This window comes from Pinus tabuliformis, chromosome X (assembly GCF_031772625.1).
Source record: "Pinus tabuliformis cultivar Carrire ecotype Pingquan chromosome X, CPIR1, whole genome shotgun sequence".
Classification (NCBI taxonomy): Eukaryota; Viridiplantae; Streptophyta; class Pinopsida; order Pinales; family Pinaceae; genus Pinus; species Pinus tabuliformis.
Genome location: NC_142308.1, coordinates 996444791 through 996460718, shown reverse-complemented (window position 1 = coordinate 996460718; position 15928 = coordinate 996444791). Strand labels below are relative to the sequence as shown.

Below are 15928 nucleotides of genomic sequence, written 5' to 3'. Positions count from 1 at the left end.
CTATGTGTGTTTTCCAAATGACCCTCAAGCCCCTTCTTATATCTTCCTGTTGGACAACCAACGGCCTAGATTAAATATTAATCAAAGGCTAAGATAGTTTTTGGTTGATCCGTGTCTTTTTCTAGAAGTTTCACCCATGATTAGATTAACACCGTTTAATATTTTAATTTTCCTAAGTTTAGACTTATGAACCCCATTAAAAATATTAATTATTTTAATAAAATCACTTCTGGGTGGAATTTCCCAAAACAATTTCTACCATCTGGGTTCTTTGGAATGCATCTACCCAGGCCTCCCTGCAAAATTTGAGGCTTAGAGCACATCCAATGCTACCCCAAATGCATATGTTGTTCAGATTTCATAGCCCTATAGGGATATTGTAAAAAATGATTCTAGTATGATTAAAAAGAGTCAAGTAAAAGGCTTAGGTAGCTTAGGACTTTATGTAATGTCCCTTCCTAAATTATTTTGTTATAGGTTTAATTTCCCACAATTTTGGATAGTTTTGGAGGCCATGGAACCCACTCAATTTTGATATAGGGACTTAGGGAAGAAAAGAAGGTCGTATTATTTTGTTAGTGGAGTGTGGGGGCACCCACATGAGAAAAACGCACTTGGCCAAGTGAAGAGTTCGAATAGCCTTGGAGGGAAGTCGAATGGCAAGGTGGAGGGGCCCACGTGGGAAGGAAGGCCCACGAAATTATAAATAGGAGGAGCTCATCCTCACAAAGGATCTTTTGCCAATTGAACTCATTTTAGTTGCTCGAGCTGCTTAGCTGGGTCACTTGCTGTTTAGCAACGAGTTTTCCATGTGGAGAACTCACCCTTTCTTCGGGGGACTTCGAGTGCCACCCTAGAGAGGTTTTGTCACATCATTCCGGAGGAGAGCTGGGGAGATTTCAGCACTTACATTCAGACATTCACTCAGCCATAGCGTGTTCCAGGAGGAGCACACGTGGGGGTCATTTCGGGAGTCTTCCGGGAAGCAATTGTCGGGAGAATTTTGGTGAGGAAAGTTCAGGGATATAGCAGAATTTGGGTGGAGTTTTGGAGCAGGAGGAGGTAGCTACAGTTTAGTACGAATTTGCAGCTCCTGGGCCAGCGCAAAAGCCTCTCACTGGGCACACGTGGGAGTTGGAGGATTGTGTTGTGAGGCTGGTACTTGCTAGGGGAGATAAGGGAAGCCTTTGGGGAAGTGTTTGCAGCAATTTTGGAGTGCTTGGGGAAGGATTTCACTGGTGTGCAGGCAAGCCGTACTTCCCAACAGGTTTTGGACGATGTGGTGATTTGGGGGCCGAATTTCAAGGGTCAAAACCTAGCCAACCCTTTCTGGGTTTTGGTGTGTTTTTCTTGAGGCACTTGGGATTAATTTGGTGGAAATTTCTAAGCAATGGAGATGGGGTTTTCAACAGCATCTTCACAGGAGACAGTGTAGTTTTGCTGGGGCAGCACATGGCATCATTGAGATAGCTGATTTTGTCATCCGGGCTTGTAGTTTGATCACCTGGGCTTTGCTACACTTGCCTTTTGGGCAAGCCCAGGTGCACTCCTCCCACATTATTGTATTATTGCTCCAGATTCATAATAAAATGGCTCAGTTGCTTCTCACTTTCAGTCTATTTATGGGTGTGCTCTAAAGTTTGAAATTTTTTGTTGTTGAATTTGTTGTTTGCTTTGCATATCACTGTTTTTCCTAGTTTGGAACATTACAGTGGTATCAGAACCCAGATCTTGGCTCAGTCGTGGGAGACTTTTCCTATGAGTGAGGAGGACAGGCAAAATATCACCTACAGGAGACAGAGGTACCGGAGTCGGGAGAGGGAGTTAGAGATTACACCGGACACTGAGGAGCATGGGAAGGCTGTGGTAGTAGAGGACATGGTGGAACCTAGGAGTAAGGAGGAGATGGCCTTTGACAGCCTCTTGAAGGCCCTTAGTGATTTAGCGAAGGGGCAGAAGGAGATGTTGGATGAGATCAAACAACAAAACCAAGACCGAAAATCCAATGGGATTTCCTATTTGGGGAGACTTTTGGGGCCTCCCAACAGTATGACCACCCTTCACTAACTACTCACCCACCAGCCTCAGGTGGGTCAACTAGGACCACGCTGCCTTCTTTCCTACCGTCAACACCTAGTGAGCAGGGTGGACCAGATGACCAAATGCCCATGGGGGAGTATTTCAGGGAATGGCAATCCATGGGGGAGGATTTCAAGGCAGCCCTATCTTTTAGAGACTATTGTCAGCTCAAGCAAAATGAGAAGGGCAAGAATTATGGAGGCCAGGGCACGCAGAGCTCCGAGTTGCAGCGTACTATTGGGAGGATGTACTTCCCCACATATGATGGCACTACCAAGTGCACAGCTCGAGCTTGGGTGGAGAAGCTAGATACTTATTTCCAGCTCAATAGGATGACAGAGGTGGAAGCCATTAAAATGGCTACCCTACACTTGGAGGGGGAGGCACACGACTGGTGGTTTCACAACTTGTCCACTTTGGGGCATGCCAACGTGACTTCCTATGAGGATTTCACAAGGAGAGTGGTGGAGCGTTTTGATCAAAGGGATCCGAAGGCTCACTTCAGGGAGTTGACCCAACTCAGACAGACGAGTCATCCAAAGCAGTATATATCAAAGTTTCTAAGGGTTTCAATCATGGTGCCAAATTTATCAGATGCTAGGAGGGTGTACACGTTCATAGAGGGGTTGCTCGATCCACTGTGTGGACTGGTGAAGTCACGCGAGCCTGCTACTCTACAGGAGACATGCAGGGGGCCATCCCCAAGACCCGGGCACCTATTCCATCACGTACTCCCTACCCTCAGAAGGGAAGTGATACTAGACCACCACCACAGAGAGTAGCCCAAGGACGTGGGCAACTAGATGAGGAGACTCAGAGAGACCTCAGGAGGAGGAAATTGTGCTTTACTTGTTGGGAGCCATGGGCACCAAGCCATTGGTGCATAGTGGGCAAGGCCCATTATATCGAGGTCTTTTCGAATAGTGATCAGGAGGATGATGTGGAGCTGGAGTATGGTGGGGGAGACAATGAGGGTCCGACAAAGAGGGGACCACCACCACATGGGGGAGCATATTTTACACCATCTAGGGGAGTCCTTGCTTCCTTGTGTGGGGTCCCCAAATTTCTGACCCTAAGGATCAGAGGCACAGTGCAGGGGCAGCGTGTCTCAGTCCTAGTAGACAGTGGGGCCACCCACAATTTCATTGATGCTCAGATGGTCCAGAGGAGGGGCATCACCACAATAGAGTTTGAGGGGTTTTTCGTTCTGGTGTTGGGGGACAAGACTATGCAGTGCACTCAGTATGTTCCCGCTTTGACAGTGACCATGGGGAACTACTCGATGACGGACCATTTCTTCGTAGTGGAGATGTCGGACACCAAAGGGTGTCCAATGGCTATACTCCCTTGGCCAAGTCACCACCGATTGGAGGAAGCTAGAGATGGAGTTCACTGGGCCGGATGGCAAGCTGGTAGTCCTTAGGGGAATGCACTCGTATCCTCCACAGACAGTTTCAACACATCGGATGGAGGCAAATTTGAGGCACAGAGACATAGCATGGGTCGTGGAGCTGAGGATTTCAGAGGCTGGGGGACAAGCCCAACCACCACACCTGGACATACAGGCCATCTTAGATAGATACTCGGTGGTATTTGGGGACATCCCACCGGGGCAGCCACCAGACAGGGGATTCGAGCACACCATTGAGTTGGAGCCTGGTGTGCAGGCAGTTATCACCACCCCTTATAGGCACCCCAAGGCCTATAAGGACGAGATTGAGCGGGCCATCAGGGAGTTGTTGGCGTTGGGCCACATTAGGCCGAGTTCCAACCCCTTTGCTTCTTCAGTGGTGCTGGTGAAGAAGAAGGACGGAACCTTGCGCATGTGCATTGATTACAGGGCGCTCAACAAGAAGACTTTGAAGAACCGATACCCCATCCCGCGCATTGATGAGTTGATGGATGAGCTTAGAGGAGCTAAGTACTTCTCTAAGATAGATTTGTGCTCGGGGTACCATCAGATCAGGGTGAGGGATCAGGACATCCCTAAGACAACCTTCAGATGCCACTATGGGCATTTTGAGTTTCTGGTCATGCCCTTTGGGTTGACCAACGCACCTGCCACCTTCCAGTCGTGTATGAACCATGTGTTCCGAGGGCAGTTGAGGAGGTTTGTATTGGTGTTCTTTGACGACATATTCATCTACAACAGAATGTGGGAGGAGCACCTAGAGGCGGTGTTGCATGAGAAGATTTTACAGGCTGCCCATGACTCACCACTAGTCAGGCACCAGGGGCTCACAAAGACGTATAGGACCATCAAGGAGCGTTTTGCATGGAGGGGCCTGAAGGATGACGTTCTGAGGCATGTCAGGGAGTGTGACACATGCCAGAGGAACAAGGGTAAGAAATCACACCCTGTCGAGTTGCTAGAGCCTCTTCCTACCCCTGGGGGACATGGTAGTGTATCGATGGAATTCATTACCAGGTTGCCCACAATACAGGGCAAAGACTGCATTTACGTGGTGGTTGATCGACTGACGAAGTTTGCACATTTCTTTGCCATCTCAGCCCAGTACTCGACCTCGCAAGTGGCCGAATTAGTTTTTCAGGGAGGTGTTTCAGCTACATGATCACCCAAAGACCATTGTCAGTGACTAGGACAGCAAGTTCATAGGGGGATTTTGGCAGGAGCTATTCCAACTAGTGGGTATTGAGCTCACTTTGAGCACTAGTTATCACCCTCAAACAGATGGATAGACGGAGATAGTTAACAAATGGTTGGAGGGTTACTTGCGTAACTATGTGACAGGCCATCAGCGAGCGTGGATACGGTGGTTACATTTGGGAGAGTACTGCTACAACACCACATACCACATGTCCATAGGTATGTCCCCATTCCGAGCTCTATACAGTTATGATGCATTGTCTTTTGCTGACGTGATGTTTGGAGACAGCAAGGCCCCTAGGGCCAAGGATTGGATACAGGAGATCCAAGACATTTTATGGGCTCTCAAGGACAACATGAAGACAACCCAGAACCAGCAGAAGCTTTATGCAGACAGGGGCAAAGTTGAGAGACAGTTTGAGGTAGGGGAGTTGGTTTTCATGAGGCTTCAGTCGTACAGGCAGTCAACGCTCAAGCAGAAGGGGGCGGAGAAGCTCAAGCCTTGTTTTTATGGGCCGTATATGTTGAAATTTCTAAGTCTAACACGTCAGAAATTCCTACTGCATTATCTGGTTTATTTCACCTACTTGTTTATTACATTAAAAAGTTATTTATACATATAAACACTGAAAATAAACACAAATGCAGCCTTAACACATATACAGATCAGCAACTGAAATACTAGACAAACACACAAGGGACACCGTTATTTTTTGACAATCATCCCCGGAAAAACCCAATACGGGAAAACCGGTGCAGTAGTTCTAAGGGTTTTATTATTATGCAGATTTCTTGAGTACAACTAGGGTGCCAAACTGGCTCACCCAATAGAGATTTTTACACGGCAGTAATACCTCTTCTCGTAGAGAGATATTTAGCAAGTCCGCCCCATGAAAATCCTTCTAGCGCTACTCCAAAGCTCTGCGTCAGCCCTGCTAGCCTCAGCGTAGCTCTAGAACCCTCTAAGTCAACCTTTTGCTTCTCTGCGTCAGCTCTCTGGCCTTCTGTGTCACCCACACAGGCCCCTCAGCCTCTGCGCAGTCTCTAGCTGCTTTTGCATGGCTCCTGCTGCCTCTATGTAGCTCTGGCTACCTCTGCATCAGCCTCTCTGGTCACTGCGCTGACTCTCAGGTACTATCGCTGCCTCTCTGCTATGTATTCACTGCCCCTCGCTGCAACAGTTATTCAAATTTTCTCAGCAAACCTCGCTCCAGAAAATCGAACTAACTGATCAATCTTGGTGTATCTCCAACTGACCCTCAAGCCTCCTCTTATACTTTTCCTATTGAGTCTTCAACGGTCGATATTAAGTCTCTAATCAACGGCTAAGATTAGATTTGGCTTGATCCATGTCATTTAGAACATTCTCACCCAGGTTTATATTAATACCCATTAATATTTTAATTTTCCTAAGTTTAGACTTAGGAACTCCATTAAAAATATTAATTATTTAATATCTCTCTAACTGGGTGGAATTTCCCCAAACCACTTCTGGGTCTTGGAGATCTCATGTTCTTTAGCCTCTCCACCAATTTTCATTGCTAGAGCACATCTAATGCTACCACAGATCAACACTCCCTCTTAGCGAGGAATGTGTTCTAGTAATGCTTCACCACTGAACATCACACTGATCCTCCAGCACTGGTACCTATGCTGATGTTGGGCTTGCTACCCTACATCCACTACACTGTTGCTTCCTGTACTGCTGCCCATGGCTCTGCCACTGCCACTGCTACATCTGTACTGCAACTCCCTCTCAACATGTTGCCCATGCTGCCCATAGCACTACCACTGCTAACTACTGCACTGCAACTCAGTTACCGAGAAGTAAGTCACTGATCTACCCAACTACTAACATCCTTGTCAGTCCAGAAGCCTCCTGATGCTGAAGCTACCTCTGCTGCTATCCTGTTCTCCTGCAAACACCTTTGTGCCTCTCGCACTGCTGTAACCTCCTTTGTGCCTCTAACTGTGCTTCTCTCACTACTACAACCTCCTCTGTGCCTCTCGCACTACTGCGACCCCCTCTGCGTTGCTACAGATCTCTACACTCTAGCACTGCCTTGTTACTCCATCGCATCTTGCTTCTACCCGACATCTGTCATCCTGCTACTGTCATTAAGGGCTCCCGTAGCTGGATATAATCCAAGAGTTTGGGTACCTCAAGGATCCTGCCCCTCATCTTCTGTAGTCCTCCTAACTACAACTCGATGTCTCCCCACCTCTTCTCTAGAGGTGCATGAGCACTCATGGCACAGTCGTCATTAGTCTCGACTTCTTTCTCCGCCTTAGATGGACCTGCCTTGGAGTCAGAAGTCTCTCCCTTATTCTTCTTCCTAGGACACTGGGTTGCATAATGACCCAGCTCCCCACAATGGAAGCACTTCACCTTAGAGATGTCCTTCTTCCTCTTCCCCTGTTGTCCCACAAATGCCAAAGCCGCATCCTCCTCCTCCTCCTCTTTCTTGATTCAAGCTCTTTTGTTGCTACTCCCTGCCTTGGTCAATGTCTGATCTCTTCTTGGCAAAGAGCTGCCCACATCTCTTCCCATCTTGGAAGATTAGCTCTACCCAAAATGCTTTGGACAAATGTCTCCCAATCCTCGGAGACTGCACTCAAGGCGGTCCTCACCATGAACTCCTGATCCTGCGTGGCCTCTATGGAAGTAAGTTGGTCCCAAATCTCCTGCAATCTGAGGAGGGTATAGATCTATCTACTCCCCATTCTGCATCTGATACGACCGCAGTTGATTCTCCAATAACATCTTCCGTTTCACGGAAGTGCCCTGATACAATGTCGTCAAAGTCCCACATCTCCTTTGTCGTGTTCTTTTTGGCAATATGTGGTACGACATGATCCTTGACCCCATCAAGGATTATGCACTTTGCCTTCACCATTGCATCCTCATACTTCTCATTATCAGTTGGGTCGACTAGGATAGCCACGATTATCAAGGCGAAGCCCATGATGCGATGTCTATCCAGGACTGACAGGATCCTAGACTTCCAGATGACAAAGTTGGAACCCCGTCCAACCTGTCCTAATCCCTTAGTCTGTTCATTGCCATCTCTGCTCTTCTTCTGGACTCCCTCTGAGTTTCGACTTCCCTCCTGGAAATCTCCCTCTAAGTCCTGATTTCCCTGCTGGAAATCTTCCTGCCAACTGTCAAACCACTCCTCTCCAATCCTCTTTGCAACTGCAACTCGGATCTGGATTTCTTGGCTAGAAATTCGTCAAGGAAACTACTCCCTCTACCTTGGTTCTGTCCCGTTAGGTACTATTCTACTACGACAGAAATAACACCCCACCAGCTCCACAATCTGCCCACAGCTCCCTAGGTCCCGGCAACTAAAAAAACTGAGCCTTCCAGCTCTGCACACTCCCAGCAAACGCTGAATCACTCCTCTGGCCAACTGCATCAAGCTTACCTGGCTGAGTAAGATGACGTGGCTCTTCGTGAGCCTCTTCTGCCTCTCTTTGCCTCTGTGTTGGACCTCTCTCTGGCTCGAAATGATGACACAAGCCCTCTGCGTCACTCCTTTGTTGCCTTCTGCTTAGGAGTAGCTCCGTCTCTCGGGACAACTGCTACTGCTGCAAATTTCCGATATTGTTGGTGTCTTCAGTGCTCTTGTGATTTGCAACGCTCTGATACCATGTTGAAATTTCTAAGTCTGACACGTCAGAAATTCCTACTGAATTATCTAGTTTATTTCATCTACTTGTTTATTACATTAACAAGTTATTTATACATATAAACACTGAATATAAACACAAATGCAACCTTAACTCATATACAAATCAACAACTGAAATACTAGACAAACACACAAGGGACACCGTTATTTTTGGATAATCGTCCCCGAAAAAACCCAATGCGGGAAAACCGGTGCAGCAGTTTTGAGGGTTTTATTATTATGCAGATTTCTTGAGTACAACTAGGGTGCCAAACTGGCTCACCTAACAAAGATTTTTACACAGCAGTAATACCTCTTCTTGGAGACAAATATTCAGCAAGTCTACCCCACGCAAATCCTTCTGGTGCTTCTCCAAGTCTCTGCGTCAGCCCTGCTAGCCTCAGTGTAACTCTAGAACCCTCTACGTCAGCCTTTTGCTTCTCTGCATCAGCTCTCTGGCCTTCTGCGTCACCCACACAGGCCCCTCAGCCTCTGCGCAGTCTCTAGCTGCCTCTACATGGCTCCTGTTGCCTCTGCATAGCTCTAGCTGCCTCTGCGTCAGCCTCTCTGGTCACTGCGCTAACCCTCAGGCACTATCTCTGCCTCTCTTCTATGTACTCACTACCCCTCGCTACAACAGATCACTTGTTCGAATTTTCTCAGCAAACCCTGCTCCAGAAAATCGAACTGACTAATCAATATTGGTGTATCTCCAACTGACCCTCAAGCCTCCTCTTATACTTTTCCTGTTGAGTCTTCAATGGCCAAGATTAAGTCTCTAATCAACGGCTAAGATTAGGTTTGGCTTGATCCATGTCATTTAGAACATTCTCACCCAGTTTATATTAATACCCATTAATATTTTAATTTCCCTAAGTTTAGACTTAGGAACTCCATTAAAAAAAATATTAATTCTAATATCTCTCTAACCGGGTAGAATTTCCCCAAACCATTTCTAGGTCTTGGAGATCTCATGTGATTTAGCCTCTCCGCCAATTTTAATGGCTAGAGCACATCCAATGCTACCACAAATCAACAATATAGACTCACTCACAATGTTGGGAAGGTGGTATATGAGCTGGAGCTACCGCGGGTAGTCGAGTGCACAACATTTTTCATGTATCTTGCCTGAAAAAGGCACTAGGAAAGCAGGTGACAGCAGCTGCAGAGCTACCCCCTACGAATGATGAGGGGCACTTAGTTCTGGAGCCGAAGGCTATTCTGGATACTCGGGAGAGGCGTTTGAGGAACAGGGTCATCAAAGAGTTCCTGATCAGATGGAGGAGCCTACCAGATGAGGATGCCACTTGGGAAGGGGAGCAAATACTTCAGCATCCTTCATTACAGTTGCTTGAGGACAAGCAATGTTTTGGCGAGGAGGACTGTGATATTCCCACTTAGCATTATTGCTAAGTGAAATATCAATTTTGGTAAATTTTGTCTTCATTCATGTTTGCACTTAGGAAATGTGGGTTTAGAGGCCCCACATCGATTTTTTATTAAAAGCAAGCCCCAAAAATTAGAGGAGGAGGAGAATATCGAGCCCCTAGTGGAGCATGGGGGCCACACATGGAGAATTGCGGCCCACATGGAGAATACGCATGCCTTGGAGGGAAATTCGGTGGGAGGAAATCGAGGTGGGCCCACATGAGTACATTGGAGGCATCTTGACAAAAAGGAAGGGAAGGCACTCTTTTGGTCATTCATTCATCTATTCAAAAAAAATTCTTTGACATAGCACACTTGAGCTGAATCCAAGTTTGCAAGTGTTGTTTAGCACATGAGTGTCTCCAAGCGAAGATCTCAACCTTTGCTTCGGTGACTTTCGAGTGCTAGCCCAAGGAGGGAGTTCCATCCTTTTCCGATTGTTCCAGCAATGAGACTGTGAGTTTGTGGGGAGGAGACACTAGCAGTGGCGCAGGGATTGTGCAGTGCTTGGAGGAGGCACACTTGGGAGTTGAGGAGTGAAGGGAGTTTGGGCCTGAGATTTGAGGAGGAGTCCAGGAGAGCCTTTGCTTGGAGTTTGCAGCTATTTTTGGGGCCATTTGCAGCAGGATTGACAGGTGGGTCGAATTTCCCAGCAATAGAGCCATAGAGGGAAAAGAGGGCTGAAATTCCAAGGTCAACCATAGCCCAATTCCTTCGTGGGTTATTCTGGGTATTTGGTGGAGAGGCCAGGGTTAATTTCCCAAAATTTTCTGAGCACCAGAGGAGGCCCTAACAGCAGATCTTCTCACCCAGCAGCGTATTTCTGGATTGTTCAGCGCAGAGCCAGGAGATAGAGCGGTTGTGTACCTGAGGGGGACTTCTTATTGTTCATTTGGGCTTAGCGAGCTTGCCTTGAGAAAGCCCAGGTGCACTCTTTCCAGCACCTAATTGTACCCTCTTCAAATTATAATAAAATGGCTCAGCAGCACAGTTTTTGGTGCATATTCGTGGTCTGATTCTTGTGTTTAATTTTTGTGGTTTTTTGTTTATGTATGCTTTGTTATTTACTGTAAAAATTCCCTAGGAATATTACACTACATGAAAGATCAAGTCGGCCTCAAGGAAGCAATTTGTACCCTTGGAAAGCCTATAGATAAAAAGGAACTCGACCTCATTTGGACACACATCAAGCAAGTTCGATCTCCTCAAGAAAGAAGTTGGAAAAGGACAAAAATCAAGGATAAGAAGAAGAAAAGCAAGATCGAAGTTTTTGGATCTCTCTCTCTCTCTTGTGTTAGTATTTCTAAAGTTGTTGGGCAAGTAAAGTTGTTGGGCAAGTCGAAGTGTTAGAAAGTTGTTGGGCAAGTCAAAGTGTTGGACAATTGTTGGGCAAGTGAAGTGCTAGAAAGTTGTTGGGCAAGTCAAAGTTGTTGGAAAGTTGTTGGGGTCGAAATTGTAGAAGAAACTGTTGAGGTATAAGTTGTTGAAGAAGTTTTTGGGGTCGAAATTACTAGAAAGAAAGCTCATCAAGGAGAAAGGTTAATTTGGTCTAGGAGGGGTCTTTGTCAAGGGTCTTAGGTCTTGGAATTCGTCATTTGAAAATTCTATAAGAAGAGAATAATTCTTGTGGGTTTTCCCCTCAAGAGGAGAGGTTTTTGCCCTGGCTAGCAGCCTACATTTTGATTTTGTGTCCTCTTGTCTCTTTGATCTTCATTGTTTAGTAGTTGTTTGATAATAGGAAACACTATAATAATCAAGTTAAAGAAGAAGCTAATCAAGTTAAGTAAAAAGACATCACAAGCAGTTATCAAAGAAAAGAGAAATCACTTAATTTGTTGCCTCTAAATTTGTAAACGCAAAATTCCCCTAATGACAGAAACAATCAAAATGAGAGACCTAAAACAAATAATAAGTTCATAAAACATACCTCCAATTGCATCTGCGTGAGAATGAGTAATTATCACAGCATCTAGATATCTCAACCTGCAAGAACCAACACTTTAGATGAATCCAAACAAAATATCAATTTAAGCTAGTCACAAATTATTATCAATCAAATAGCTAAGCAAGGTAGTACCAAACGAGGGGAATAGGGCAACAAATTGAGAAAGTTAACAAACTTGCACAATAAGTTCAAATTCAAAATTAAAAGCCTTCACTCTCGTCTATGACAATCCAAGAGGGACAAGCTACCTAGGGGAAATGCTCTGACCATAGAAAAATTAATTGCCTATACTACAATGCAATAAACAAAATGAAAATAATTCATCCTGTTTAATTAAAAGTGGCCTTTTCTAGTGTCCCACTCTTCATACTGACCAGCCCTTCACTCACTATTATATATCACATTTGTACTCATATTCATCATATCAATCATTTCTTAATATATATTTTTCATTCAACTAGATATGGATTTATCCCTTTTTATTTCTGATGGATTTGTGTACAGAACATCTAGTTTGCTACTACAGCTAGTGTTACCACCTAAACTAGAATCTAAGAGGAAAAGCCCAATCCGTGATGCCACCTTGGGGTAATGGATGGGAGTTGTATCATTGTCATCTCAATACAAATTCCACTTCACTTTTCACCAAGAGGCCATGGGGATTGATTATTAAGAGAGTTTAAGCAAATCTTAATGATGATTTAGCTAAGAAATGCAAAGACTTACTTCAACAATGAACCAATTGAATCCCACAAAAAATATAACACATAAAATGTAAAGGATCCAATAGCCTAGTGATGAAATTATTTAAGATGATCAATCCTTAATAGAACAGGCATGTATCACCATGACCCACTTAGATGCTTAAATCTGATTTATTATAAATTTGCAACAGTAAACTTCAGATTTGCAAGATAATGATTACTATCCCAGGTTAATGATAGAACGTTGAAGTATGTAACTTAGACTAAGAAATAACTTGATGAGTGAAGTGTGTGGCTTGAAATAGATCAAAATTAAGCTTTTAGCGATAACTTCAAGTTAAAGATAAACATGAGATGCAATCCTGAAATTGAAACACAAATTGACCTTAGATATATGAGGTGTTAAGAGTAATACCAATTTGTACTTGGATTAAGATAGGTCCAAGTATGACTTGGCTTGTCCAAATTACTAAGTCTGATTTACAAGTTTAAAAACGCAAATTCCAGATTTGTGATTAGTATGAGACCAACCCCCAAAGTAGATAAGTACTTTAAACTTAAACAAGGTATCCAGGGTTAGATTGCCAATTAGGGAATTAATAATATTCAATTAAGCAACATCCCAATATGATTGAACCAAGTCTAGATAAAAATTATCAATGTGAAACAAAATAGACTTGAATCAGGAGGAAAATACCACTTATGTTTTTATTAGTATTTCTATTGGATTTACTTGAACTTACCAAATATTTCCTTAAGTAAAACATATGTAAAACGCAACAAAACATTAACGAAAATTCACAACTAGAACTTGAAATAAAACTTGAGAGTTTACCTCTAGCTTGTGAATAAATCTGATTTTTGTAATTTCATGGTAATTTCCATATTTACATAAATACTATCGGTAGCCCAAAGAATTAAGAATAAACTTGAAATTACTAAATCTAGGGAAAATTTTGCAATTAAGGTTTCAAGATAATAACTTTTAAAATTAAACTTTACTTGCAATAAGTCTAGGAAATGAATATGCTCTTAAACGTAATGACTATAAATGTATAGAAAAGTATAAATGCCACTAATTAATAATTAGTGAAGGGACATGTTGCACTCAAATTATCAAAGTTCCAGGGAAGCGGAAGTACCAACTTATTCAACAAGGATCGGATCACATATCAGCAGTCCATGTGTCATGGTCATCCCATTCTGCAAGTTATATATTGTAAATGATCTTAGTAAAACCTTGACTCTATGTAACAATCTAGGTAAGCCTATAATTTGATGATGAATTCCATCCTAGGAGATTTTCAATCTCGCTGATTACCTGTGTTTTTAGACACGGCTAATCAAAAGAGTTTTTTCCCTCCAGCTTAAACCCCAAAGCTAGGGTGAAATTTATTGTCGAATTATTAGGTGAGTCCTAGTGTTTTTAGTAGAGTTTGATGTAAAAGTGGTTTGGGAATAATTTAAGCTAGTTGGCTTAATTATTTTATTACAAATCACTTGGTTTACTATATCATATTGTGTCGCGGATGGATTGTGTCTTGAAGATCTAAGCCAAATGTGTATTCCCTCTTTGAGTCTTGTAAATGAAAAATCTTATGTATTAGAGGGTTGGAAAAATAATTAAATCCCCTCATGTGTAAATTAATTAATTTTTCTGGCAAAATAAAATTAAATCCTAAGCCAAAAAATTAATTAATTAGAGTCAAATTAAAATAAATTCTCCAAATGGAAAAATTCGTGGGTCTTAAAAGAATCAACTTTTAAGGGTCCTCCACCACGAAATATTGTATATTTCAAGAAAATTTGGACCCTTGGACCTTGGTGGTTAAGTCAAAGTCAAATTTTTGAGGAAATTAGCTCAAAATAATTAATTTTGAACTAATTAAAAACGAATTAAACTAAGTCACCTGACACGAGGATTTGGGATTCGACGGATATGGGGATTCGAGTGTCAGATACAGACACGTTGACCCCCCAAGACATGACACGTTCAGATACATTATATATTATTATATATATATATATATATATATATATATATATAGTAAAATTTCAAAATTATATATATATATATATATATATTTCAAACATAGATCTTCATCTAGATGCTAAGTTACCAGGATTCGGATCCGGATGCGGATACGGATCCGGATCTGGATCCGGATGTGGATACGGATCCGGATCCGTCAGATTTTTTAAAAGCCAGAATCCGGATACGGCAGGGAAACGACATGTATATTATATAATATGGAAAAGGCTACAGTATTCATGGTTACTGGTCTAACCTCTGTTGATACAATCTGAATATCTCAGCATGTAGCTGCATCATTATGTGTAGACAAAATTGGCCATCTAAAATTAACTTGTATGTGGTATGTAATAGGGGCAACTTCCACCCTCACAAGATACTTTTAGGCCTTGAGCCATTAATATGTTTCCTTACTTTCAAAGAAGATAAACATTAGCAATTATAATTTGTAAAAATACAAAATTTTAAATATATAATTATATTTTATGCGATATTTAATAATAAATATATATTTTTAATATATGATATAATAAACTAATATATTTGATTTAATAGATATATATAAATTTTAATATTTCTATTTATAGTGCAATATATAAATTATAATATAAATATAGAACTTAATTCTAAATTATAATTTTTTTTAAATCTAAGTTTGAATCTTATATATATAATTTTAATTTAGAAATTAAAATATAAATATAAAACTTAATTTTAAAATACCAAATTTTAAAATTTAATTAATATATATGAGCTTACAATATTATAAATTTTAATTTGTATAATATATCTGTATTATTATTATTATATGTTATAAATTACATAGTTGTTAATATTAATAAGTTATAAGCTGAGTTCATTAATATATGAGCTTACGATATTATAAATTTAAATTTTTATAGTATTATCTCTATTATTATTATTATTATTATTATTATTATATGTTATAAATTATATAGTTATTAATCTTAATAAGTTACTAGTTGAGCTCCGACATCTGAACGTGAATAATCTCTAGAACATTAATAAATTTTCCGTAAGTGTCTCCAAATGTCCCCATGTTCCAACGAATGGTTAGCCCTTGGTTTCCAATACCATAGTATTTCTAACATCACTAATATGTTCCATTGGTGACGGGATGACCCAGAGAGGGTGCCCGCCATGGTGGCTACAAGCAACCCACCGAATGCATTTTGCTAGCCAGGTATTAAGCTAAGTATTATTTGGGAAATAACCTCTTCCGTGAGCAAATAGACCCGAAGCTAGGTATTTATTCAGCGAATATTAATAGTGTGTTAATTCAACAAATATTAATAGAGTATTAATTCAGCGAATATGAACTTCTCCCGTTAACAGAGTATTAATTCAACAAATATTAATAGAGTATTAATTCAACAAATATTAATAGAGTATTAATTCAGCGAATATGAACTTCTCCCGTGACCAAAGGGACCCAAAG

General features: G+C 42.0%; 1 protein-coding gene across 1 annotated transcript in view; it reads right to left on the bottom strand.

Annotated features, from left to right (window-relative positions):
* Positions 1-15928, bottom strand: part of LOC149143082 (Metallo-hydrolase/oxidoreductase superfamily protein) — a 332415-nt gene that overhangs the window by 108681 nt on the left and 207806 nt on the right. The window contains exon 5 of the mRNA XM_089448872.1: positions 11716-11771. Within this exon, the coding sequence (XP_089304998.1) occupies positions 11716-11771 (56 nt within the window). The remainder of the gene's footprint in view (positions 1-11715; positions 11772-15928) is intronic.